The following is a 25,709-nucleotide window of genomic DNA, read 5'->3' as shown; positions in this document are numbered from 1 at the left end:
TTGTCAGTTATAAAGTAACGTGATGAGGCAGCTGGCTGTCCCGGGGCAGGGTTTTAAGTCCCATCCCTGGGTGACTTTAGTTTTTGCAAGACTGTTTTCTCATCTGTAAAATGGTAGTGAAAATTAGCGACTATACTAGAGCTCTTCCTATCGACATAGATGGCTCTCTTAACACAGTGTCACGTGAATAAGCTATTGTGATGTTTGGGTATTTGGTACATGCATGTTCATTATATCCACTTATACTTTTGTTAATCTTTTTTTTTTTTGAGGTATAAAAACATACGTAGAAAAGTACACTCACCTTTAGTGTCCAAAAAGCCTAATGGAGTTTTACATGTTTGTATCTTGAAGAAATTTAAGCTGGGACTCCCTCCAGCCCCTCATGTACACACCACCCACCGCAACAACAAAAAAAAGCAGTTGGCGTTAATTTTATAAAATGTAGCATCAGTATATAAGTAAGATTAGATTCAGGCCCTGAAGGAAAACTTAGAACAGCTATGATTTATTCTGCATAATGAGTTGTCAAATTTAGCAAATACTTTATTGCTTCTCTTGCTCATAATCAAAGGACCAGAGAGTTATTCACAAGGCTTCTGTCTCTGACCACCAGAGCCGAGAAAAGTCTTACCCCTCAGCAGGCCTGATAGTAATGGGCTGAATTTAGTTGTGGTCTGCTTTTTCCCCTGTGCCTTATCTCCATGCTGTGGGGGGTTTGCAGTTCATTTTAAGGCTTCCAGGAGTTGTCAACCTGGTCCCAGCACATACGCAGCTAGGCTCGTCAGAACCATTCAGTCAGCTTATCAGATGCTGGCAGTATGGGATAGAAAGCTAGTCAAAAGCAGACTGATTTTCTTAAAAATAAATAAAAGAAAGTTCTTCCACTGAAGACCTATTACTACATTAAGACTACTTAAGTCATTTTTTGGAGTAAAGTGTGTATAAGACATTCAGTTGGATCTTTAATTCCTCTTACTTAGATTGAACATTCCGATTCCTGGAGTGCCTGGGTGGCTCAGTCGGTTAAGCATCTGCCTTCGGCTCAGGTCATGATCCCAGGGTCCTGGGATCGAGCCCTGCATCAGGCTCCCTGCTCAGGAGGGAGCCTGCTTCTCACTCTGCCCCTCACCTAGCTCATGCTTGTTCTCTCTCTCTCTCTCTCTCTGTCTCTCAAATAAATAAAATCTTTAAAAAAAAAAAAAAACCATTCCAATTCCTGATGCATTAAGCTGAGTTTAGGTGAAGTTCTGTTCAGCTGTCCGGGCATGTAGAAGGCAGAGGCTGGAGTGAGGTTGCCCGGTGTGTTGAACACTACACTTTACCTTGTCTTTATGCATTGTCTCTCCAGGCTTCCTCATCTGGATATGTGGAGTGAATTCTTTCACATCATGTTGAATATTCCAGACTGTCATCATCTTCCATCTTTGGATTTGTTAAGGCAAAAGCTGAAGAAAATATTTCAACAACACTATACAAACAAGATTAAGACCCTACGTAATAGGCTAATTGTACTGCTCTTAGAATATAAGCGTTCTCGAAAATAAAATATGGACATTCCCTAACAATCACTTTGTAAATGCTGGCCTGTTCACTTTGACCCTTGATGTTTTCCTCATTTATTGTTTATATAAATGTTTCTTAAAAATAAAGTCCACAAAATGTATCCATGTGACTTGGTTGTTACAAATATTTCAGCAAAGTATACAACCTGGTAAGGTACCCCCGCATAGGAGGCTGATGGGGCTCCTTTTGGCAGGCGAGAATTCTACCACTGAACCACCCATGCACCGATATGGGGCTCCTTTTGGGATGCTGGCATTCGTGAGAATAATTTGGATCCAAATATTCTCTAAAATCACTTTTAACACTGACCTGTTCACTTTAAGCCAAAAACTTTGTCTAAGTTGAGGGTTTGTATTTGTATATAATGAACAAAAATTCTCCAAAGATAGTCAAAGGATTTCAAGTTTTTATGGATAAAATTTGCCTGTTCTTTTTTTTTTTAAGATTATTTATTTGAGAGATAGAATGGGGGAGGGGCAGAGGGAAAGAGAATCCTCAAGCAGACTCCCCGCTGAGCGAGGCTCTATTCCAGGACCCTGAGATCATGACCTGAACCGAAATCAAGAGTCGAAATCCTGAACCCAGGGCCCAGAGATCATGACCTGAACTAAAATCAAGAGTCGGACGCTTAACCAAATTAGCCACCCAGGCGCCCCAAAATTTGCCTGTTCTTTATTGTACCATTCTTCAGTGCTGTCCCTGGGAAATATTACAGGTATAAATCTTAAGCTCATTTTTTAAAAGTACCATTCAAAGAAATACCTCCCATCTTGAAAATAGTTTTATAAGCTATAAATCATTAATTACCTCTAAAATTATAGCAGCCAACTTAGCATTTATCGACTTTTAAAGCTGGAAGGGTCCTGTAACCTGAACTGAACTTCATTTCTCCATCCCTCCCTCCTTTCCTTAGCTTATGATGAAATCTGAGGTGACACCCAATTTAAGAGCACAGAGTGAACTGTTCCATCCTACCCTTAACTCCCAGCCTGTTCTAGGAGCAACCATGACTCACTTTTTTTTAATCTTTCAAGAATGATTCTATGCATATTTCTGTATATCTTTCATACAACTGGCATAATTGTGGTTTTTTAAATTTAATGTGTAGACTATATTTACATATAGGATGGTCTCATTTTTGTTAATGACTGTGTAATATTTCATTATATGATGTATCTGTTAATTCCTAGAAACAAATTTCTGGGTCAAAGGTGAGTGCATTTGAAATTTTATGTTAGTGGGCGCCTGGGTGGCTCAGTTGGTTAAGCATCTGCTTTCCACTCAGGTCATGATCCCGGGGTCCTGGGATTGAGCCCTGCATCGGGCTCCCTGCTCCCTGCTCCCTTCCCCTCTGCTTCCTGCTCCCCCTGCTTGTGCCCATGCTCTCTCTCTGACAAATAAATAAAATCTTAAAAAAAAAAAAAAGGTCCTCTAATTTTTTGATACTAGTACTAATTTAAACACTTAGGACTAAACTTTTGGTTGCTTAAATCAGATCTAATTTTTTCCTATTTTTCCTAGCTGGTAGTTTGAATATATGAAGCCTGTTGGTTTCTGGTGGGGGGGGAGCTTTTCAGATGATTCTTTTGAAGTTTCCCAGTAAATAGTCTTCACTATGAAAATCCTTTGTATGTCTTTCCCAGGTTTTCACTGGTGATTTTTCTCTTGCGGGCTGTTGAGAAGAGAGCTGAGCACTGCCCACCCCCCACCCCCACCTTCGGCTCCAGGGGGAGCTCTTCTCAAGCTGACCCAGTAAGCTCATGCTGGCCTGAGGGAGATGGGTTTAATTATGTTGAAGGTGTACCCATCCATTTCTTACAAATGTGAATTATGATACTTTTCTAGTTTTCTTGCCCAACTTTCCATATTTACTCAAAGTGTCAAAATAACCGAGTACTGATAAAGCCAAGTTTGTGGAATCTTTTTTTTTTCTTTTGAAAATGACCGTTTTGAGAGGAAAGCAAGACAAAAGAAGATACGGGTGCTATTTACTAAACTAAGAGCAAAGCGTGTCTGTCCGTGAAAGGCCGCTGTGGGTGCCTTCAATCTTGGGCTGGGAGGACACTTGGTGTCTGGCCCTTGTTCCCACCAGCCCATTCGCTATTACTGGATCTTCAGCTTCCATCACACTCCAAATATCCTCCATGTTATTCACACCAACAGCCTCAGCCTGACCACGGTGTCGTCCCAGCACTGCTGTTGCCCATCTGGTGTCTGATCTATGCCAAGGGCTTTACTTAAATAAACTTCACAGCCTCATTTCCTAGCAACAACCTTGTCTCCAGGGAGAAAGGCTCCATCTGAACAAAGTAAGTTAGTTGAAGCATTTCAGCCAAAGTTTGTTTTTTTTTTTTTGTCCGTTACCTGGTACAAATTATAGCAATCATCTTTAATTATAAATTAGCTGTCTGCATTGCACACACACACACACACACAATGTTTATCTGCACAAGGAAAAGGCTCTATCTAAAGGACAGCTGAAATGGATGCATGAGAAGTCAGCACTGGGAGGGTGAAATGCAGCTCACTCCAGTAACGAGACTGACCTTTCCTTGAGGACGGAGCTGGGTCTTACCCATCTATGTCTCCTGCAAAGCTGAGCAGGGGTGCAGGTCATGCTAAGTGCTCCAACATTGGCTAGACTCAGTGTAGGTTCAGATTTAATATCTATCTTGGGTCAAGCCATCTCCTATTCATTCTTGGCCCCGGACTCCACATTCTAAGTTCTAGCTAAGAATCAATCTGGTCCCTTAGGAGCCTCAGAGACTCCTCTTATCAGGGCCTTTTCCCTCTGGATCATATCTGTGGTCTAAGGCAATGATTCTAAAATTTATTTTTCCAAAGACAATGGAACTATAAGTGGCAAGAGCTCCTAAATGGCTGGGCATTTGGCACAGTCTCTAAGGACACCTGCAAGCTATTATTACTCCACAACTTTCTGTGCCACTGATTCTAGGAGTCCTCTTGGTCTTCCATTTCCCCTGTCACTGGAGCCATCCATCTGTCCATCGGTTCCATTCTGGAATGTTTCAGACAAACCCACTTCTGGACTGGCTAGGTTATAAGCAGGCTAAGGTGCTATAAGAGAGAAGCCCCCCCACACACACACACACAGACACAGTAGCTTAGAAAAGACACGTGATTTCAGTCTCCTGTTACAGTCTGGGGGGACGTGCTGGCGTGCTGGCACTGACTCTGCCGCCTTTCACAGGCTTCCAGGACGTTCTGATGGTTGCCATTCTCAGTCAGGAAGTGGACAAGACGGAGAGCCTGCTCCTGAGGGCAGGACCTGTGAGGTGCAGACCCAGGTTGGGCTCAGAGCCCCAGGGGCTGACACAAGCATATTGCCCCAACCCCCTGCCGGGGAGACAGGAATGAAGTGTCCAGCTGGGAGACCATGTGCCAAAACGTGGGGGTGACAAGTTCACTGAAAGGCGGAAGCAAGACCCAGAGAAAGGGGCCAACGGCCACCACAACTGTTGCTTCCCCTTCCTCTGAGACGGTTCCCGTGAAGGGGGCGGTGGGGCCCCCTGGTGGCCACGGGGGCTGCTGCAAGTCCGGAGTAATTGGCCCCAGGCTCTCCCACCCAAGGGCTCAGCCATGAAGAAAATTACACAACAAGGTTTACTCTGTTACTGTTTAATGTGGAACAGGTGGAACAACGCATAGGTCCGTGAACAGGTCAAGTTTTCAATAAATCAGGAAACACCGGTGGTACGGAACACTTGGCAGCATTTTGTGTGTGTATGTACACACACACATATCTCAAGATGAAAAATACTGCTAAGCGAAAAAAGGTTCTTGAACTATATATATAAAAATGTCATGACATCCCACTTTAGGATAAAGAAAATGCAATTACAGTTAACCCTTGAGCATGAGTTTGTAATCATAAGCAGGTCCACATATATGGATTTTAAAAAAAATTACAGTACGGTAAGTGTATTTTCTCTTCCTTATGACTTAATTAACATTTTATTTTCTCTAGCTTACTTTATTGTAAGAATATAGTATATACTACACATTACATGTAAATTATGTGTTAATCAGCTGTTTATGTTACTGGCAAGGCTTTTCTGGCCAACAGCAGGCTGTTAGTAAAGTTTTGGGGGAAGTCAAAAGTCATGCAGATTTGCAACTGTGCTGGGGTCAGCGACCCTACCCCCCCGCCCCCTGTTGGTCAAGGGTCTGCTGCACATCATATATTCATATGCATGACAGACATGACTGTAAATGGGTAGGTGTGTTTCCAGAAGGACAAACAACAAACTCAGCATCACCACTGGGAAGGGGGCCTCAGATCGTGAGTGGAAGAATGAAGGGGAGGTGGGCGTCAGGAGAAGCAAGAATACAGAGCAACTTCTGACTTTTTACTATATTTCTGTGTTTTTGTGGGTTTTTTTGTTTTTGTTTTTTATAATGACTGCATAGTTCCTCATTTAAAAATGCCCAGCACATGGTCAAGTTAAAAAATTTAAGTTGCCACTCAGTACACGGGGTGTATAATATTTAGTGTAACGACACGTGTTCGCTATACAAAGAAGAGCAGTCTGGAGGCCGGCAGGACTCCATAAATCCCACCAGATGGGTCAGCGACGCCCCACCTTCCGGGGGTCATCATGGTAACGAAATTCTAAAGCAGCAATGCTGAATACCAGGTGTGGCTTTGAACCAGGAACAGCACTCTGTGAGAGCAAGCTCGCCTGCCCTCCTCCTCCTTCAGCCCCACAGTCTTGGGAGGGAGGTACCATCTATCCCAACTGCAGGGGAGAAAATGGGGCACACAGAGATTATGGGGCATGGTCAGTGGGGAGGCAGGGTATGATACCAGACGATCAGGCCCCAGAGTCCGTGCCCCAAATCTTGGCTTTGCTCCTACACCAGAGGTCACCTTCAGAACCGAGGAAAAGGCAGCCCCCCCACCCCCCGAGCTAACTTCCGTTGTCACTCTGATAGGACACATGACTCAGGCCTCACTGCACTCAGAGACCTCAGGTCAGGGACCCCTGCCTTATAGCGGGGCCCGGGACAAGGTACAGAAGAATGAGGAGCTATATCCTGACAACGTGCTCAAAATGCAATTGTGAGGTACAGTAGTCTGATTCGTAGAGACGGAAGGTAGAATGGTGCTTGCCGGGGCCTGGGGGACGAGGGGGTAGCCAGTGTGAAGATCAAAAGTTCTGGAGATCTCGCTGATATGAGGAATTCTTAACCTCAGGAAACAAACTGAGGGTGGCTGGAGTGGTGGGGGGTGGGAGGGAGGGGGTGGCCGGGTGACAGACATTGGGGAGGGTATGTGCTGTGGTGAGCGCTGTGAATTGTGCAAGACTGTTGAATCACAGATCTGTACTTCTGAAACAAATAATGCAACGTATGTTAAGAAAAAAGAAAAAGAAGAAGATAGCAGGAGGGGAAGAATGAAGGGGGGGAATCGGAGGGGGAGAGGAACCATGAGAGACGATGGACTCTGAAAAACAAACTGAGGGTTCTAGAGGGGAGGGGGGTGGGGGGATTGGTTATCCTCGTGATGGGTATTAAAGAGGGCACGTTCTGCGTGGAGCACTGGGTGTTATGCACAGACAATGAATCATGGAACACGACATCAAGAACTAACGATGTAATGTATGGTGATTAACATAACAATAAAAATTAAAATATAAAAAACAGGTTCTGGAGATCTGTTGCACAATGTGAATATACTTAAAGCGACTAAACTATATGCTTAGAATTGGTTATGGTGGGGACTTTTATGTTATGAGTATTTTCCACAATTAAAAACTGTGTTAATAAAATGATTTTAATTTCCCAGAAGGAGCGTGTCACTGCATTGGGAGATTTCCAGCTGGGGAAAGTGACCTCGGAGAGAGACTCAAAATCTTGCTATCGATGTCATTTAATTAAAGAAGCTTTGAGAGCCTGCCCCAGAAAAAGAAGCAATTGTGACAGAATTTTCTTTTCACATTCATGTTTTTTGTCATTTTGAATAAACACCTCATCGAAGAGCTTCTATACTAGATATATTCCTTTACCGTATTTAAATATTCAAAAGTCATTCGCATAACACTGTAGCACAGGATTTAATAGAATAGCAAAATATCATATAAAAATAAATGAAAAGCTTTCATATCCCCATGGAAAGGACTTCTCACACATACGGACGGACGTGTGTAAGGTAAGTGCTCCTCATAATCTCTTCATAGATTTGCCCCTCCTTACTGCTCTGATCGGACCCCAGAACCACCCCAGGCGGGGCACATAGAAGCAGCCTCTCCACACCTCTCCACCGACCACTCAGGGCAGGTGTGGCCAAAGCGCAGGCTGATCAGGGCACAGAGACAACTCGGGCTGGGAAAACCACCTCCAGACAGCATGCGCGAGACGTGATGGCAGCTTAGCCTGGTTTCCAGGTGTGGACCCTTCCAGACCAGAATCACGCACTGTTTTCAAAATTGGGATTCTTGGGATATATGTCACCGGGCGAGAAGTTCAGAATCTCATCCAAGGAAGGGCCTTCATCCTCTGGAGCAATTTCGGACTCGAACATCTGCTGCAGCAGGGCGTCCATGGTCCTGTACTCTGCGAGGAAGGAGAAAGGCACGTGGAGCTCGCATGTGTTGGAGTTGGAAGGGAGCAGCCCGGGCAGAGCTTGGCTTTCTGGAAGGATGGCTCCTGAGTCAAATACAATGCTCTAAGCACGGCTAGCCAAACAATCTTTGAAAGAAAGGATGAAGAAGTCAGAAAAGAACCACTCATCTCTGCTGGTGTGGACTCTACGGAGCTCCACAACCAGGCAAGGCCCTGGAGACCAAGGAGTAGGTCTTCCCTGAAGGACGGAGGAGGGTAACTCCTGGTAGGGGCGTCCTGCTCATGCCACTGCTCCTGGAATCTACGCTGTGCCCCTCATTCTGAGGTAAGTGCAGGCGCCCCGGCCAAGGCCCAAAGTGACAGTCAGGTTGCTCTGGGTTACTCAGCCCACTGCTGATTCATAGAGAATAAAGCCCTTTAGACTAAGTTGTGAAGGGCCCCCATGCCCTGGGCACAGAGTGAGGCCCTGGGGATACCACCGGAGGCAAAAAGACAGGGCCCAGCACACACGGAGCTTCAAGTCTACAAGGAAGACAGATGGTGATCAAACTGTCACTCGACGACAAAATGGCATGCGGCCGGCACGGCGGGTCAGATTTGCATTCTGGAAACACCTCACCAGCTTCAGTGAGGAGCATGGATTAGAAGAAGTTTTGCATTGGGTTAAAACTTACTTTTTGATGCAATTCTGAAGTACAATCCTTTCAAAGCCTTCCTTTTGTCGTCTCCATCATCCCCACTAAAGCCACTGTCCTTGGTGTCCATGTTATCAACGAGCTTCCCATCCTGCATTTCTTCTCTTCAAGGAAGAAGAGACATGAACAGGGTCAGGTCCCTCAGCTGAGTCCCTCATGCGTCCTCCCAGCCACGGCCCCGTGGCACCGTCCAGCAACATCGAGGGCTCTCCTCTGGTCAGTGAGGGTCCCTGAGGATGGCACACAGGCCCATGATGGACGCCATGGGGCACTGAGGAAGTGAACATGGCCGGTGAGTGACGACACCAGAGGGAACCCACTACTCACTCTTGGATTCCCACTCCAAGCTCTTGAATCTTCTTCTCGATGGCAGTTTCGACTTCACTTTTTTCTAAGGAGTACGCCACAAAAAATGCCTCCAAGATGAACGCTATGAAAATACTGAGAAAGGGTGAGGGGTAAGGGTGTGAGCCGTGGTCCAGGCAACAGGGGATCGTCGTTCCAAAGAGTGTCTGAGCCGAAACAGGAAGGCAAATAGTTGCAAAGACAACACAACGCGGAGGGGAGAAATGACAGACGCAACGTCTCTCAAGGATTGGACACAACTTGCCAATCTTCTGGTATAACTTACTTAAACAGTGGATATTAAAAAGAAAATATGGTTTCTTTTTTTTTAAAGATTTTATTTATTTATTTGAGAGAAAGAATGAGAGAGAGAGAGAGAGAGCGCATGAGAGGGGGGAAGGTCAGAGGGAGAAGCAGACTCCCCGCTGAGCAGGGAGCCCGATGTGGGACTCGATCCCGGGACTCCGGGATCATGACCTGAGCCGAAGGCAGTCGCTGAACCAACTGAGCCACCCAGGCGCCCAATATGGTTTCTTTCTAGGGGAAGCTTAAGCCAAATACTTGCTGGTAAACAGTTCTCCATGAATATCTCAAGTTTCTGCACAGCCCAGGTGGTCTGAGCAAAGGCACTGAGGGCCAACTTAGGGCTGTTTGTCTATGGAGACATCCCAAGATGGAAAGCTCAGCGATTGCCCCCCCCTCCCAGACCGAGTCCAGGATAACAAAGATAAAGAGCTCACCTTGCCCTCCCTGGGGATCTGCTTACATTCCAGGTGAAACTAAAGTCCCTCTCTCTCTCTCCACAGGGGAGGACAGACAAGCCCCAGCAGCCCTCTGTAAGATCAGTTCCCTTCTTTCGGGGTTCCCTCCTGCACTCACACTCCAGCTGGTGCTCGCCACCCTGCTCGGTGGGGACAAAGTTTCAGGAAACTGACACAAAGTATTGCGCTGCTGCCGATTTTGCCACAAGTAATAAACTTTGTCTCCGACCCAAGGTGCCGTGCTTTCTGTCCGTGCCTCTCCGGGCTGGCTGGCAAGTAGGGGAGACTCAGACCCTTCACCATTTCCGACGTAACAGCGATGACGATGGAGCCCAGGGCCCCCACAACCTCCGCTTGCTCCTGAGAGGACAGCGGCAGAAATACCCCCGCCCCTGCTGGTCCCAGCGCTCCGGCAACCTCTGCAGGAGCCACCCAGAGAGGCGTTTGTCTCTTGTTCCCTCTACGTCTTCCACCAGCCTGTGCAAGGACAAGCAGGCCTGACGGGAGCTACGCACGGGCTTTCTTCCCCTCCCCTCCCCTCCCTCGGCCAGGATTCTCGAGTCATTCTGGAGCCAAAGTCAGTACGACGGTGGCCGGCCCACCTCGGGCCTGGTGTGACAAGGGAGGCACAGGTACTGGGCTGTCCCCCCAAAAATGGCAGGCCCCAGGCTGTGAAAGGGGTACGACAACTGGAAAACCTCTCTGGAAGACCATTCCAGCCATCAAGGGTACTTAGGCTCGGGTCCCATGAGGAACCAAGGAGCTAGAATCAGAGATGGTGGAACAGAAGCTCTTCCAAGTGGTCGGATGTCACAGCACCTCTCAAACAGTGACTGAGGCCTCTCCTGGAAGAGGGGCCAGGACAGACCAGGGGCACAGTGCTGTCCCACCTGTGCAAGGACAGGGACAGACCAGAGAGGGACAACTAGGGAACTGACTCTGAGGCTCTGAGAAGCCACCAGATGGCTGGATTTAAGCAGACGGTGAACGGTACGCTCAGGGATGCTCTCAAGGGTTTCAGTCTGGGTGGGGAAGGGGAGGGAGAATGGCCGGGACCCTAGGGTCCTTCTGACCCAAACAACTTACGGGACTATGAGGCATGTATCCTATACAGATGTGCACTGGCAGACAATGATAAACACAAGTGCGAGCAAAAGTCAGACCAAGGGAGAGGGGAGGAGACGTGGACTTGCCAACGGGGCAGGAGTCAACTCACTTGACGATGAGAATGACGACCACAACATGGAAGCTGATGAAGTACAGCTTTGCCGCCTGGTGAGTCACAAGGGCAAAGCCGCCCGCAAGGAGTACGCAGCTAAGGAACCAAACCTTCGGGGAGCTCGGCAGGTGCCCTGGATGTTCCCGAAAGTTCCTCTGGGCGCCCCACCCCCACCCCACCCCACCCCAGGGAGCAGGCAGCCCCTGGGGGTTGGACGCCTTCGCAGAAAGGATATTGTGCCACTGGTTAACCACCGTGAGCTCCATCAGCACAATGAACGAGGAGGCCAGGTCATTGAAGTTATTCTTGCAGTACCTGTCCCGGGCAAATGCTGAGTCTTTCAAGGCTGGGTTCCCACACACCAGAGCATCGGGGGTGGTGAAATTTGGGTCGAAGAACCGGACTTTGCCGTGGAATGCTTCCATCCCGATGATGGCAAACACGTAGTAGACCACCTGTGATGGGCAGCCCTGGTCAGCAGGGGGCGCGTGGAGCTGCAGCATCACGGGGCCAGGAGCGTGCCAGAGACGCTGGAGGACTGTGGACATGGGTCACCCCGGCAGAAAGAGATGCTACTCTGATTCCGGGGTGGCTGCCCTCCCCAACCCAGGCCCAAGCAGTGTCAGGGTGGGGAGGGGTGGACGCAGAGGGACAGAAGACACGGCCGGCGGGACCACACCGCGACCTCTCCCATGGGCTAACAGAGTCAAAAACAAAGCTGCTGGGCAAGTTAGTGGCTTGAGTACTAAATAAACAATGGTTGGTCCTCTAAAAAAAATAATATAATAAAGTTGTATCTTTACCCTGTTTTTTTATAGGAAAAGAAATTCCAAAAGTACCATAAGGTCAAATGCAAAAAACAAACCAGGGAGGAATTGGAAAAAGAAAAAATTGAGTAAGAAAAGGCCCCACTACGTGTGACTATAAAAGTTAAAAGATTTTAAAATAATCTATAAAATAAAAGATTAGCAAATAGGACTATACAATTAATTTAAATTTTTATACAGCCCCCCAAATATACAACAAAAATCCTTTATGCAGGAAAAAAAAAAAAACTCAAAAAACAAGTGATGGAGAAGGAAAAGTAATTCCACTGTAAAAAAACTTACCAACAGCCTATTTCCTTAACTGGCAAAACACTCCTGCAAATCCTATTTAAAAACGAATAGAAGAATAGGCCAAGGGTATGAACACGCTGTTTACCGAAAAATAAGGGCGAGTGCCCAAAAGAACCTGGAGAAGACACTCCGCCTCATGAAACATGACAGAAGTGCACGTCGGAGCAACCTAGTGCAATTCTCTCCCCCAGACTGGAAGACAGGGCAATGATTTGGAAACCCCAGCTGCGGGGGAGAGGGGGGCGGCAGAGAGACAGCCTGTGACACGCTGTCGTCTGGGATACACGGGGAGCGTGCGTTCGGAAGGCCACGTGCCACCATCTACCGAGGTCTGAACACATTTCCCCTCTGACCTCGCAGCGCCGTGCCCAGGGCTGTATCCAGTGGGAACGGAAGCACAAAATGCAGGTACAAGAACGGCCCTCCCCACATCACTTGTAATGGCCAAAAGGTGACAGCACCCAGTGGTCTGTCAGTAGAGGGGCTGGTCGGTTGTGTTCTGGAGTCTTCCCTCCTTTTATTTTTATTTTTTATTTTATTTTTTTAAAGATTTTATTTATTTATTTGTCCGAGAGAGAAGGCACAAGAAGGGGCGGCAGGCAGAGGCAGAGGGAGAGGCAGGCTCCCCGCCGAGCAGGGAGCCCGATGTGGGACTCAATTCCAGGACCCTGGGATCATGACCTGAGCCGAAGGCAGACGCTTAACTGACTGAGCCACCCAGGCGTCCCCGTGGGACACTTTTAATCACAGCAGAGCCAACACGATATGTGTGTCCTCCAGGACATATGACAAAGATATCAGGTGGAAGAAAGTTAGGCAACATTGTGTGTGGATTGTTCCATCTGACTAAACAATAAGCCAGACACATACAGGCATGTCTGGGGTATACTTGTTGTATACATAGAGATATTTAGGAAGAGTAACAAGAAACTTTTAGCAATGGTTGTCTCCAGGAAAGACGCATGTGGGGAATGGAAAGGCGTGACCTGAAGTCAGCCTTCCATTCTTCGGTAAAATGGGATTTCTTACCATGATAACAGAAAAGCGAAGCGAGGGCCCTGTGGCAGAGTGACCACGTATCCGAGCCCCTCATTCACAGCGTGGGACCTCTCCTGAGCGGGAGGCGCCAGCACCTCGAAGCCCCGGGTGGCTGTGTTCTCACCCTGGGGATGTGAGGAGCAGGTGGGCTCTAGCCACAAGCAGAACAAAGAAGGATCTGAGGCCTCACAGCCATGAGCCAGAAGGAGCCTACACCCCCCGAGAAGCATCCGCTAGCCAGGCAGGCAGACCCACCTAGCCCGTGGGTAACAAAGAAACCACGACTGAGTTAACCCACTGAAGTTGTAGTGTCTATCACAGTAGCCGGTGAACCTTAACTGCTATATGCCCAGTGCTTCCCGACCCTGGATATTTCTAAAAAGGACAAGAAACCAGTGAGTCTCATTTACTTAATCTCCCTTTCTTTTCCTCACTTCAAATAAGGCTTACCGAGAGCTGCCAAGCATGAACACCTTACCACTTATTCACGTAGAACTGGCCACAAGAACAAGCCACTTACCAAGACGAGTCCACCAAACGTCAGTATCGTGGGACCGATGTTAATTAAGGTGGTCACGATAAGCCGGAATCTAAGATGAAACAAAGTTTCTAGCACAAGACGGCAGGAGGGAAGCCGTGAGGTAAAACTGACACCACACCAAGCAGGTTTGGTTTCATATCCCTTCCCCCGGGGCCTGGACCTGTTCCTTACACACCGTCAGGAATTTGCCCATTTAGCTGTACACCCCTGGGGAGTCACTCAACCTCTCTGAGCTTCACTGTCATCACCAGTGAACAAAGGATAATAAAGGCCCCTATATCAAGGGTGGCAGGAGGAATTTCACAAGACAATGGATGGCACACTCGGGAGCATCAGTGGCCCCCACGGCCACCGCTATGCAGTCACGCACAGCGTGCACGGTGAGGGAAGGGGCCACGGGGACTAAAGCGATGGACAGAACCCTTGCCCTCGGGGAGCTGCCACCTGAGTGCTCTTCACCATCTTCGCTGGCTTCCCTCCCCACCCCGAGAGAGCGCTGGGTCCTCCAGGAGAGGTACATTTGGGGCTCCTAATGGGATGTGTTGACTGATCTGAGGCAGGAGTGGTTTCTGGCAGGCTCCAGCGGGGGAACCACCCGAGGGCACGTCGCTCCCTCTTTACCTCTGAATGCTGACAATGATCCGTAAGAGCCGGAGGATCCTCAATATCAAGACGATATCCAGTATCTGCTGACTGTTGTATTTTCTTGCTAGAAAGAAAAAGCACAATCATTTAACATTCCGTTTTGTGAGTGCCTCTGGCGTGTCCCTTCTATTCAGTGAGGTCTGAGACTCTGTGGGTTCAGGAGGAGATTCGGCTTCACTTCCAGAGCCCGACAGTAGCTCCGGGCAGTGAGGAGTTAAGTGCTGCCTTGAATGGCTCACCCCCACCCCCCAGCAAAGCCGAGCCACCCCAGGCCTTCCCTCCCAGCCCTGAGCTAGAGAATCCTGAGAGTCGGTGCAGACTTCAGGCCGTCTTTAAGAAATGACTGTGGATCAGGTTCTACAGAACACATTTCTACAAGCCCTTCTTTCCCCAACATTCCTTTCATAGAGTCCTGTTAAGCTGCACCACGTCTAAACAACGCCCCCTGCTGTCTACAGGAAGGAGTGTGCGCGGTGGTGGTGGTGGGAGGTGCGGGTGCAGCCAGGGCAGACCGACACAAGAGGGCAGTGGACCAGGGATGATGCAGGGTTCCAACTGCGGCTGGACCTCCGGGGGGCGGGCAAGACGGGCAGGGGGTTCAAAGCATGGAGGTTAAGCCATGAGACTGAGGGCAGTTTTGGAGAGGAGATGACCAGGTCAGTATCTGGTGTGATGGATGAATACAAATGCAATTAATATACAGCTAAACACAAACAAAACTACCAGCCCTCTCCAAAACATGGAACACTTCTACTAATTCTCTTGTGTCTCCACTGCCCCATTCCAAATGCCTTCCTGGTGTACAAGTTCAACAAAGACTACACATACACACTGAATGCATGATCCCAGGAGGTGGCGAAGCCAAGAGCCCATGGCACTGACCTGACTGAATGGTGGTGTTGGCCACAGTGACCACCAGGGCCGCGATGATGATCAGCGTGTCAAACCTAACAGTGCAGAAGCAAAGTTGGTGAAGGATACAACTGATCCCGAGAAAACTCCAAATCCAGTATCTTATGCAAAGCAATGAACCAACCATGAAACTGATTACTGTAACTTTTAGAACAATGGAGACGAAGCAAGAAACACCACATTTGAATGATCCAATGATCATTCCCTGGCCGCTCCAGTGAACCACCCAAGGGAATCTGTAGCAATCAGCCAATTCTTATCACTTTGTCTTCCAAAATAACTATATCCTTGCAAGAATACTTTGGCATATTTTTCAGAATATACAGTATAATCTCTCTTGGCATTAATTTTACTAAGTCCATTGTAACTTTTTAGTTAAAGGGGATAATATCCATCATAGCGTTACTTTTCTTTCTGACAACAGTGCCAAAGCACCAGACAAGACTAGCTAGTTCCCCTTTGGCCACATGCATATCCTAGGGAGTTTCCCGGCACCGAGAGCAGTGATCACAGAGATCCAACCCTGGCAAGGTGTGCACTACATAAGACAGGCTTGTGTGTGCCCTGTGTCTTTGCGTCCTGCACTGAGGTGGTCTGCAGCACGCGGGTGATGGTTCGAGACCAGGAGGTACCTAGCCTGGAGAAGAAAGAGGCCACAGGTGACACATCCGTGTAGGAAAGAGCTTGTTAACGATCTCATCATCCAAGCATACACATTCCAAGTTCTCTGATAAAAAGACTAGGGAGTGGGCCGAGGGAGCTATGGAAGGGCCTCATTGGGTATGATATTCCAAGATCCTTTCCAAACCCAGGATGCCACGATCTGTGATTCTAATTTTAGCTAGAGTCGGTTCAAACTGACATCATAAAATAACAGCTTCGTCAGACCCATATGTTCCCACACCCCCAAGATTTCATGATAAGATGTCCCAAAAGTAGGCAGCTGGAGCTTGGGAAAACTACAAGGAGATTCCCCAAACTGACAGAAACCTCCCCGCCGACTTTGCCCACGGCCTCTGCCCCACCCCCTCCCCAGAACACACATGCTCACCAGTTCCAGAACTGTTTCTTGCCAAAATAGGCTCTGGGCTCGTATGTGTACAGTTTCAGGAGAATTTCAATAATATAGAGAGAAAGGAAAAGCCACTCTGCATAGGAAATGAAGGGGTTTTTCTCATCCAGAGCGATGAATATGGCATTTATTAGAATGATGACATCATAAACCCAGACAAAGATCCTGCCGTGAGAGAAAAAGGAGGAGATCCTGTCATCCCACGTTTTAGGGAAAGGAGCACGTTCAGAGCCTTTTAGGGGGTACTCTGTTCCCGACGATGTGATGACTATGAGATGCCCCCCAACCCCCATCCCGCCAACATGCACACACGTGCACACTCGTGACTCAAGTAAGTAAATGGTCCAGCATGGCCAGGGTCCTGAAATTCACCTGCCTCCCCCTGATACTGGCGCAGTCTTTCCGGCCAAGGAGAAAATGAAGACTCAGTGACCAGGGGGTGCGGGTGGGGAATAGAGGCATGGTTTTCCCAGGTCCCCCTCTGGGGGCACAGTACCTGGATCAGATGAAAGCTTAGGCAGAAATGGGGCAAGGAGAAGGTTTAGGGCTTAGCATGGGGTCATGACACCTCCAGTACTTGTCCCTAGAAAATTAACATCCTTAATTAAGAAAGCTTCTGAAAACCTCTTCACCCCTAATGCACACAAGCCTTCCAGAGGACTGACATGTCCATCTTCCTCACTGAGTCTGGGGTGGAATGTATCAGAGCTGGGCTCTGTGGCAACTTTGCAATTACAGAGCAGGCTGCTCTGCTCAGGTACCTGTCCCTTGTGCTCCAGAGAAACCTGGCTGAACTCTAGGCATGGCCTTGGGAAGATAGGAGGGGCTGCTACCCAACTGTTCTCCGTGAGGCTGTAGACTAGGACCCTGGATGCCCCATGCGGACACACAAACTCCAGCACATGAAACACGTCAGTAATTCAAGGCTGGGATTAATGGGAAGAAGCGTCTACATAAAGGGCTTTGATAAATACCAAATATGGGCAGCTAATACGGTGTGCCCACATCACAGGCTGAGCCACTTTCCGGGACTTCTGAACTATTCTCTTCTATGAAACACTAAATTCAAGGACAGCAAGAGGATGAGCCACTAATGACAGGGGCACTCCAGGCCACACATATGAAACCTAAGATCTCCAACCAGAATAAATGATTCTTTCTGGAGTCCACTTACTTGAGAATAAGAGAATTAATTGGCCTTCTTAACAACCTTTCTGATACCTCAAATTCATGAGTTTACCACAGACTTTACAAAGTCAGAGTGCCATATGTGAAATCAACTGCCTAATGACTTGGATGGGGCTAGAACCTTCTGATTTTAGAGAGCAGTCAGCTTCTCTGGCTCAGAGAGCACATCCAGTCTGTGGCTTGAGCATCTTAGTATATAGGGCAGAAGGAAGCATAATCGAGAAGCCTGTCCTTTTGGTTAAGGTCACACACAGCACGTCCAGAACCTTTTACAAGCCTCCCTGTGAAACCAAAAGCAGCAAGCAAGGGGCTGATTTATAGCTTCAATAATGAAATATATTCAGTCCAGACAGCATTTGCAAACTCCTCTATTTTTAAAGCAACTTGAGAAAAAAACAGCCCCATCTCACTTGCCTGTGCCGAACCATCCTCTGGACCAAGAGGCTTGCAGACGACTGGTATACCCGAGGCATCCACTCTTCCAGCGGGTGTCTCTTGATGTTGATGGTGACCACCTGAATGTTGAGGAGGTCAGCCAAGCGTAGAAAGTTCATTTTGTCTGCAATGTAAAAAAAATTGATCCCAAATACACGGCCACTGTGACATTAAGGTTCAAAGGGTGATGCCAAGTCAGCGCAGACTCTTGTTTCTGCATTTCCTAGGTGAAGATCTGAAGCTTCAAAGGGTGAAGGCCCAAGGTCAAGGAGCCAGAAAAGTGGCAGAGCCCCTCATCTGTCCTCACTAGACCTGCAGCCGACCCAAGGTGGTCAACCCTACCATGTGATTTTGCTAGTTCACAGAGGCCACTCCCTCACCCCCTGCCTTCCACCCACCTTCCTCCTCACATGGGCCATCCCTGCTTTCAGTGTCTGCCTGACTTACCCTTCCAACCTCAACTCCACCTCTCCTTCCTCTCCACCAAGCCTCCAAGGTAGGTGTAATCCACACCCTTCCCCTCAATCCCCTATCCTCTTCTCTGCCCACCCTCCCTCCCTGCCCCTTCTCAGAGATTCACTCAAACCCACAGTTTCCACAGCAACTTGGCCACCAGCCAGGCCAAAGTTCCCTGGATGCTTTCTTGACCAGCCTGGCCCCATGTGACTACTGAGTTGGTGTTCTCCAGACCCACCGAATGCCCGAGGTCACTACCCCACACACCTCTCCCCAACCAGACAGGTCGGATGCTGACCATGAGTCCACTTCCTGCTCTGTACAACTTAAAGAATTTCACCTCAAGGGATGAAATCAGAATGTGTAAAGAATATTGCTGCTTCCTAGCAAGTTCTTCTTACAACTTCTCTCCCAGGTTTCCTTGAAACCCAAGTTGAAGTTTAGAAACTTTAAAGAAGTTTGGAAAATTTAAAGAAAGCTGTTGAAAGAAATCATGGGGACGCCTAGGTGGCTCAGTCAGTTAAGCGTCTGCCTTCAGCTTGGGTCATGATCCCAGGGTCCTGGGATCGAGCCCCGCATCAGGCTCCCTGCTCACAGGGAGGCTGCTTCTCCCTCTGCCTGCAGCTGCCTCTGCTTGCGCTCTGTCTCTCTCTCAAATAAATAAATAAAATCTTAGAAAGAAAGAAACAAAATGAAAAGAAAGAAAGAAACAAAGAAAACAAAAGAAAGAAAGAGAAAGAAAGAAAGAAAAAGAAAAAGAAACAAAGAAACAAAGAAAGAAAGAAAGCAAGAAACAAAAAGAAAGAAAGACAGAAAGACAGAAACAAAGAAAGAAAAAAAGAAAGAAAGAAAGAAAGAAAGAAAGAAAGAAAGAAAGAAAGAAAGAAAGAAAGAAAGAAAGAAAGAAAGAAAGAAAGAAAGAGAAAGAAAGAAAGAAAGAAAAAGAAAAAGAAAGAAAGAAACCTCCAGTGCAAATCGGGTCTAGCTGAGACAACTGGCAAAGGTTGGGTTGGGCATTTTTACATCCTGGAAGGCTTCCCATTCAGAGGGTTTGGCTGATATCCACAGCTCCATTCCAGTTTTCCGGAGCAAACGATGAATGATGGCTCTGTAGCTGTCACCACAACGTGGACTATTCGAGAAAGATGATGCAGAACGGCCATCAACAGATGCCCAGGCAAAGAACAAGCCTCAGCCCTGGCAGAAGTGTGGCCTCATCTGAGGGAGGAGACTGAATCAGACACAGCCTTGGGTGATGTCACACACTCAAGTTGCTATTTTCCCTAACAGTTGTAACGGTCCTAAAAACATGAAAGAACATTAAGTCCATCAAGTTCGATGAAAAAACACACATAGGTATCTTAGAATATCCAAGTTCCTGGGTCTTCGGAGTTTGAGGGAAAGTAAACATACATGTCTTAACAGCCAAAGGCATGTAACACCCACTCAGGCACAAGTGCAGCCTTGGAGAATTAGGGGACAGGGTAACTGGGGTCCAGGGGCCTGGTCTGCATGAGCTCCACCATCAGCGGTCAGGGAGACAATGACATGACAGGCATGGGTAGGATTTGGGTGACCTACTGACAGGAATCCAGCCAAAACATCACTCATTAAACATCCTAAACCAAAAGGGAATCTATTAGGCTCACTTGGTTCATATCTTTTCATCCAGAAGATTCAGTAGAACAAGAAAAAACAGAGAATCGAAAACATAGTGATTCTGTGTTAAGAAGGAACTTGTATCCATCTGATATTCTATGTTGAAGATCAGAGGTCAGCTAACTTTTTCTATAAAGGGCCAGAGAGTAAATATGTTAGGCTTTGTAGGCCATATGATCTCAATTTTAACTACTCAGTTCTGCTGGTATAGCATGAAAGCAGCCACACATAATACATGAATGAGCATGGCTGTGTTCCAGTAAAACTTTATTCCACAGGCCATGTTTAGCCTGTGGACCATAATCTGCCAACCCTTGTAGATACATGACTTGTAGCCTGTGGACCATAATCTGCCAACCCTTGTAGATACATGACTTGCTTCATATTCTCTTTGTTAATTGTTCTATTCAGCCCTTTTCTTCCCGTACTGGTAAGTTTGTGTTTCTCAGTTTAACACTGGATTAAGTTTTAACACTTTGGGTACTAACAGAATTCTAGTGTTTAGCCTTGGAAACCACAAATGCTCATAACTGCTGATCAAAGGGAAAAGTGAGAAAAAGGATTGCCATCCCTTCCCTGTACAGAGTGGAGGCTGCCATGAAGCATGTAACTCTGCTCAACTTTCTGTTATTAAAACTGTCTTTGAAACTGTTAGTTGAACAAAGGAGTCTTTTGGACACCTAGACTTTAGAAATTACTGCTAACTCCCGTAAAATATAACCTATGGTCCCTGAAAGCTGACAAATTTCATTGGCTGTCTTGCATAAAAAGATGTGGTTTCCCTGGTAACAGTATTTAAATCAACAGTGCTATTTGGCAAAAAGTAAAATACGGGAAGTCTATTGAGCCATAAGCTCACTGACACTTTTAAAATGATTTCCTTCTTGATGCACGTGCCTTCCAGATAAAACCCTGAATTAACAAATTGGTTTATAAAGTCTGACCCCCACAAGTATAAAATATATAAAACAACAAACTATTAATTTAAACAGTATTTCTATAATTTAAGAAAATCAGATGAGAACAAGGCAATTTTAGCTTTCTTTAATGTTCTTAGTGTCTATACCTAGTTAAAAAAATTTTTTACAAAGACGTGCAAATTAACAATAGGCCAACAATTAGTAGTTGCAGAACGCCATTGGGGGAAAAATAACATTCATTAATTTCTTTGGTAAAAGAGATACATGTTAAAGATCTGGTTTAAAAGTTTAAATCTTGGGTGCCTGGATGGCTCAGTTGGTTAAGCGTCTGCCTTCGGCTCAGGTCATGATCCCAGGGTCCTGGGATGGAACCCCACATCGGGCTCTCTGCTTGGCAGTGAATCTGCTTCTCCCTCTGCCTTTCCCCTTGGCTTGTGCTCGCTCTCTTGCACTCTCTCTCTCAAATAAATAAATAAAATCTTAAAAAATAAATAAAGTTTAAATCTAAAAACTTCCGATTGAAGATTAAAATGTCATAAAATTACTTCATTAATCAAATTAAAATAATTTAAAATTTTAATCCAAATTGATTTAAGGCTCCCAATAAAGAAAAACTAGTAAATTACGTTGTTTTGTGATTTAGGGTTTAAAATATGGCTTCATGTCTTTTTCCTGATTTTATCCAATGTAAATACAAAATGCAAATACGGTATTTTAGTTCATGTACGATTTCTTTTCCCCAAAGAGGCTAACATGGCTGGAACTTCTCACACTCCCCGTCCTTGTCTTACAGGTCAAATGGTGTCATGATGTCAGCTAACGTTTAGGCATCCATAAACCTAAACATCAGCTAGAACCATAGGGCATGATTTAAACTGTGGTTTAAAAAGCTGGGTCTTCATCAGTCAGCTTGTGTAAATCTCACACAACATTATAAAATCACAAGGCCCGGATGCCTGGGTGGCTCAGTCGGTTAAACATCTGCCTTCAGCTCAGGTCATGATCCCAGGGTCCTGGGATCAAGTTCCACATCGGGCTCCCTGCTTGGCAGGGGGTCTGCTTCTCCCTCTACCCCTCCCCCTTGCTTGTGTTCTCTCTCTCTCTCTCTCATACTCTCTCTCATTCTCTTTCTCTCTCTCTCTCTCAAATAAATAAATAAATAAAATCTTTAAAAAATAATAAAAATAAATAAATCACAAGGCCCTGTAGAGTTGCCCATGTCAACTCTGGGGACACCACATGCAGAATTTTCTACTTCTTTGACAAATCCTTAGTGTCAGCAATGGATCAACTACCTATGATTTCTTAAACGTATTTTCTAAAATTACTAATTGAGTTGGGGGCATTGGACTAATGAATGTTGAGATAAACAGTCAACAATCTGGATTTACCTAAGACTTCCAAAGAAATTAAAATGTTATGTCCCTATGTACGAGTAGATTTTTTTCTTCAGGGCACCCAAATTAAAATACTATATAATAATTGTCTTCATCATGCTATAGAAACTAGAGTTTTCAAGCTTTAAATCAAGCATATGCATCAGCATGACTATTTGTGTGTATGTCTATAACAAAGCACATTAACATTAATAGATGAAATTCAGAACAGGCCCATCAGGCTCTTCGCGTGAGGTATAGAAGGTTGGTCACTGCCACCTCTGTCTTTGGCCCAGGGAGCTGGATTTGCAGCCCTTGCCCAAGGAGATTCTCTTATTACTCACAAGACTGCAACACTTCCACTGACTTTCATTATCTCTTGGATGACTGTGGGCCACTGTAAAGACATGAGGCTTCTCACTTCTGGAGGAGTTATAGTGTCAACTGGTCTGCACGTTCCTCTTGCCATGGGCTATTCTTGGCCAGCGTGAGAACATTCTATAGCACAGTGGGTTTGGGCCGTGCCTCATTCTCGGGTTCCTCTGCTCCCTTTTGTCGCTGACCGGCCTCCTTAGGTAACTCTTACAGGCCTCACCCTGTGCAAGATCACAAGCCACATTCAGAGAAGAACCTCTGCAGATGGGCAGGTGGTGGTGGTTGGTGGTGTTTGGTACCGGATCTTCATTGGCACTCTCCAGAAAGGTATGTGGTGGCCTCAAAGAACCCCTCCTTCCTCTTGCTCATGTAATTCATGGAGTGATACATCCAAATGAGTAGGGGTGCCAGGAGAACTTGGATGTGTCTGGTATGCTCCATATTTATCCTGCACAGCTGAATAGCATCATTTAAGAGCCATCCTACTTACAGCCTAGAACATGCAAGAAGCTGACAAGACAAAGAAAAGCAATTCATCCTCCCACTTGGGAAATGACCATCAATAGTGAGACTGACCTCATCAACAAAGAGACGTTCATATGAGTATGTCCTGCGGACCATGTGTATCTTTTCTGGATGAGCAGGAGACACCCAAGTATATGGGTCTCCCCATGCCTGACAGACAAAGACAAAGACTCCTAAAAGCCCCCATTCCTAGGTTTGGAACATCTCACCTTTTACTACCAACCCAGGAATTCACTTCACAGAAGGAATTGCAAAGAAAGCTCATAACGCCCTAAGGATTCATCAACATCTGCAGAGTCCCAATCATCTAGAAGCAGCAGAGGTACTAAATCATCAAAGGAGAATTCTCAAAAACAGAAGGGCTGAAGGCTGGGAACACCTGGGCTAGAGTGACCAGCCACACCACCCCGGTTCTTGGGGTGGGACATCCAAGGGGACCCAAGTCCCGACCCTCTCCTCTAAATCCTAGAACAGTGGTCCTCAAACAGTGGTCCCTGGGCCACTGCTGGGCGTGTCCTGTGTTCCCCACCCTCCATGGGATAAGTGCTGAATATAGAAACTTGTAGAACAACGGCCAGGAGCATGTCCACTGACTCCAACAATGAAAAAAATGGCACTTGGGTATTAACACCTTTTCATTTCATTTTTCCAAGCATTGACTTTTGCTGTACTTTACCAAAGTGTCAGTCCATGACAGGTCAGACATTAAAGCAACTTCACTAAACACAGCTTAGGAAGCACTGTGCTCAGGGGTTGGCCCGGGCACCAGCCGCCCTTCTCCACCATCTGCAAAACCCTAACCCTGACATGCTGAATGGCACTGGCAACCCCCACCAGTTCCTAATGGGGGGCACCAAGCCAATCGTTCAGGCTCTGAGAAGCCCAGCTCCTGACCAGACCCTCAGAGCCACGACATTGAGCAGGGTGGCTGTGGAGACTTGCTTGGGGCTCACTGGAAGGCGCATGTCAGATGCTGCTAATTCAAGAGGAGAAAGGTCTTCTTCCATCCTGGATCCCAAACTCTCGCTGGAAGACGTGAGCACCACCCATTAAGCAGTGTCTTACTGTACCCTTCTCTTTGTTCTCTCTCTTCATGTAAGTTCCAGAGACTCACTGTTACCTCCTTCTCCCACCTGCACGGAGTCCTCCTAAGACCTACAGCTCTGTGGGACGAGTTTAAGAGTCCTTGTCTCAGGTAAATTTATATCCTGTCGAAGCTACCCCTCCCTTTTGGTATGTTCCCATCTAGACTCTTCTGGAAACAGATGAACTGAGGGTGTTCTACAGTTTGGGATAATTTTGGTCACCTCACATCTTTCCATATTGACATATCATCTTTACAGTCATTCTTAAGGTCACCACAATTGCCCATTACGTGACTATCAGAATCTGGGGTGGTTTAGCACAGTGAGTAAAAGCACAGGCCTTGGAGTCGGACGGCCTCGACCACTTTGCCCCTGCGTGGCCGTGGGCAAACTACTGAACCTCTTCCAGTCTCAGTTTCCATATTGACAAATGAGGATGACAAACATCCCCACCTCAGTGATCGCGTACACACGACGCGCGGAAAACACTCATGACCGTGGCTCACGCCTGATAGGTGTGCCACAGATATGAAGTGCTATTCGTAATAGCTACCAACCAGCAGGACCTGAATTTTACGTTACTTTCAACTTTTTGCTTTCAAATACTGAACGTGACGTAAATGTTCATTTCCACAGCTCTCTTCCAATTTTAGATGACGTCCCTAAAGCAGGGTCAGCAGTGGAATGACTGTGACAAGGTAAGGGCTTTTGGATGGCTCCTTACACGTTGACAACTCACACGGGGACAGCCCTGTCAGAACACAGCATGAGGACCCGAACTCCACTGGATTGTTGCCAGCAGGGAGTGTCCACATACATTTTTATTTGCAAATGTAAGAAAATTTAAAAAAAAACAAACCAATACTGCAGTTTTACAAATTGCCGTTGGGAGCCACCCACTTCTCAACGCACAACGAAGAGGAATGTCAGAGGCCAAGGCTTCTTACCCACGTGGCCCTTCTGTCCCTCGTCGGAGATTCTCAAAAGGAGCTCCAGGTGGGGACTGCTGATGTGTGGCATCACAATCCTGGCCAGCCGCTTCCACTGGGCCTCTGTCACCACAAACTCTGTGCCCACCTTGACTTTCAGAATGTTGAAAGCCTCTATCATTTTGTGACGTTTCAGGTACGCCAGTTTGCGAATCTCGTTCTTTTGAAAAACAGAATTGTGGTTTTTAAGAGAAAGATTCAAGA

The 25,709-nt window shown here is 46.8% G+C and overlaps 2 protein-coding genes across 2 annotated transcripts in view; one reads left to right on the top strand and one right to left on the bottom strand.

The window, feature by feature from the left end:
• The window catches only part of BUB1 (BUB1 mitotic checkpoint serine/threonine kinase), a 45,402-nt gene extending 43,736 nt beyond the window's left edge, over window positions 1–1,666 (top strand). The window contains exon 25 of the mRNA XM_027622091.2: window positions 1,352–1,666. Within this exon, the coding sequence (XP_027477892.1) occupies window positions 1,352–1,547 (196 nt within the window). The 3' untranslated portion in view covers window positions 1,548–1,666. The remainder of the gene's footprint in view (window positions 1–1,351) is intronic.
• Window positions 1,667–7,667: 6,001 nt separating this feature from the next.
• LOC113937753 (two pore calcium channel protein 1-like) overlaps window positions 7,668–25,709 on the bottom strand; it is a 35,998-nt gene continuing 17,956 nt past the window's right edge. Inside the window, exons 9-19 of the mRNA XM_027622555.2 lie at window positions 25,464–25,665; window positions 18,100–18,244; window positions 16,477–16,662; window positions 15,396–15,460; window positions 14,490–14,577; window positions 13,848–13,917; window positions 11,407–11,626; window positions 11,169–11,259; window positions 9,174–9,287; window positions 8,826–8,950; window positions 7,668–8,142 (exon numbers count right to left, since the gene is read on the bottom strand). Coding sequence (XP_027478356.1) covers window positions 7,997–8,142; window positions 8,826–8,950; window positions 9,174–9,287; window positions 11,169–11,259; window positions 11,407–11,626; window positions 13,848–13,917; window positions 14,490–14,577; window positions 15,396–15,460; window positions 16,477–16,662; window positions 18,100–18,244; window positions 25,464–25,665 — 1,452 coding nt within the window. The 3' untranslated portion in view covers window positions 7,668–7,996. The remainder of the gene's footprint in view (window positions 8,143–8,825; window positions 8,951–9,173; window positions 9,288–11,168; window positions 11,260–11,406; window positions 11,627–13,847; window positions 13,918–14,489; window positions 14,578–15,395; window positions 15,461–16,476; window positions 16,663–18,099; window positions 18,245–25,463; window positions 25,666–25,709) is intronic.

Source organism: Zalophus californianus, chromosome 8 (assembly GCF_009762305.2).
Source record: "Zalophus californianus isolate mZalCal1 chromosome 8, mZalCal1.pri.v2, whole genome shotgun sequence".
Lineage (NCBI taxonomy): Eukaryota > Metazoa > Chordata > Mammalia > Carnivora > Otariidae > Zalophus > Zalophus californianus.
The sequence above is the reverse complement of the archived record's forward strand: the minus strand, read 5'-3'. Positions and strand labels throughout refer to the sequence as shown.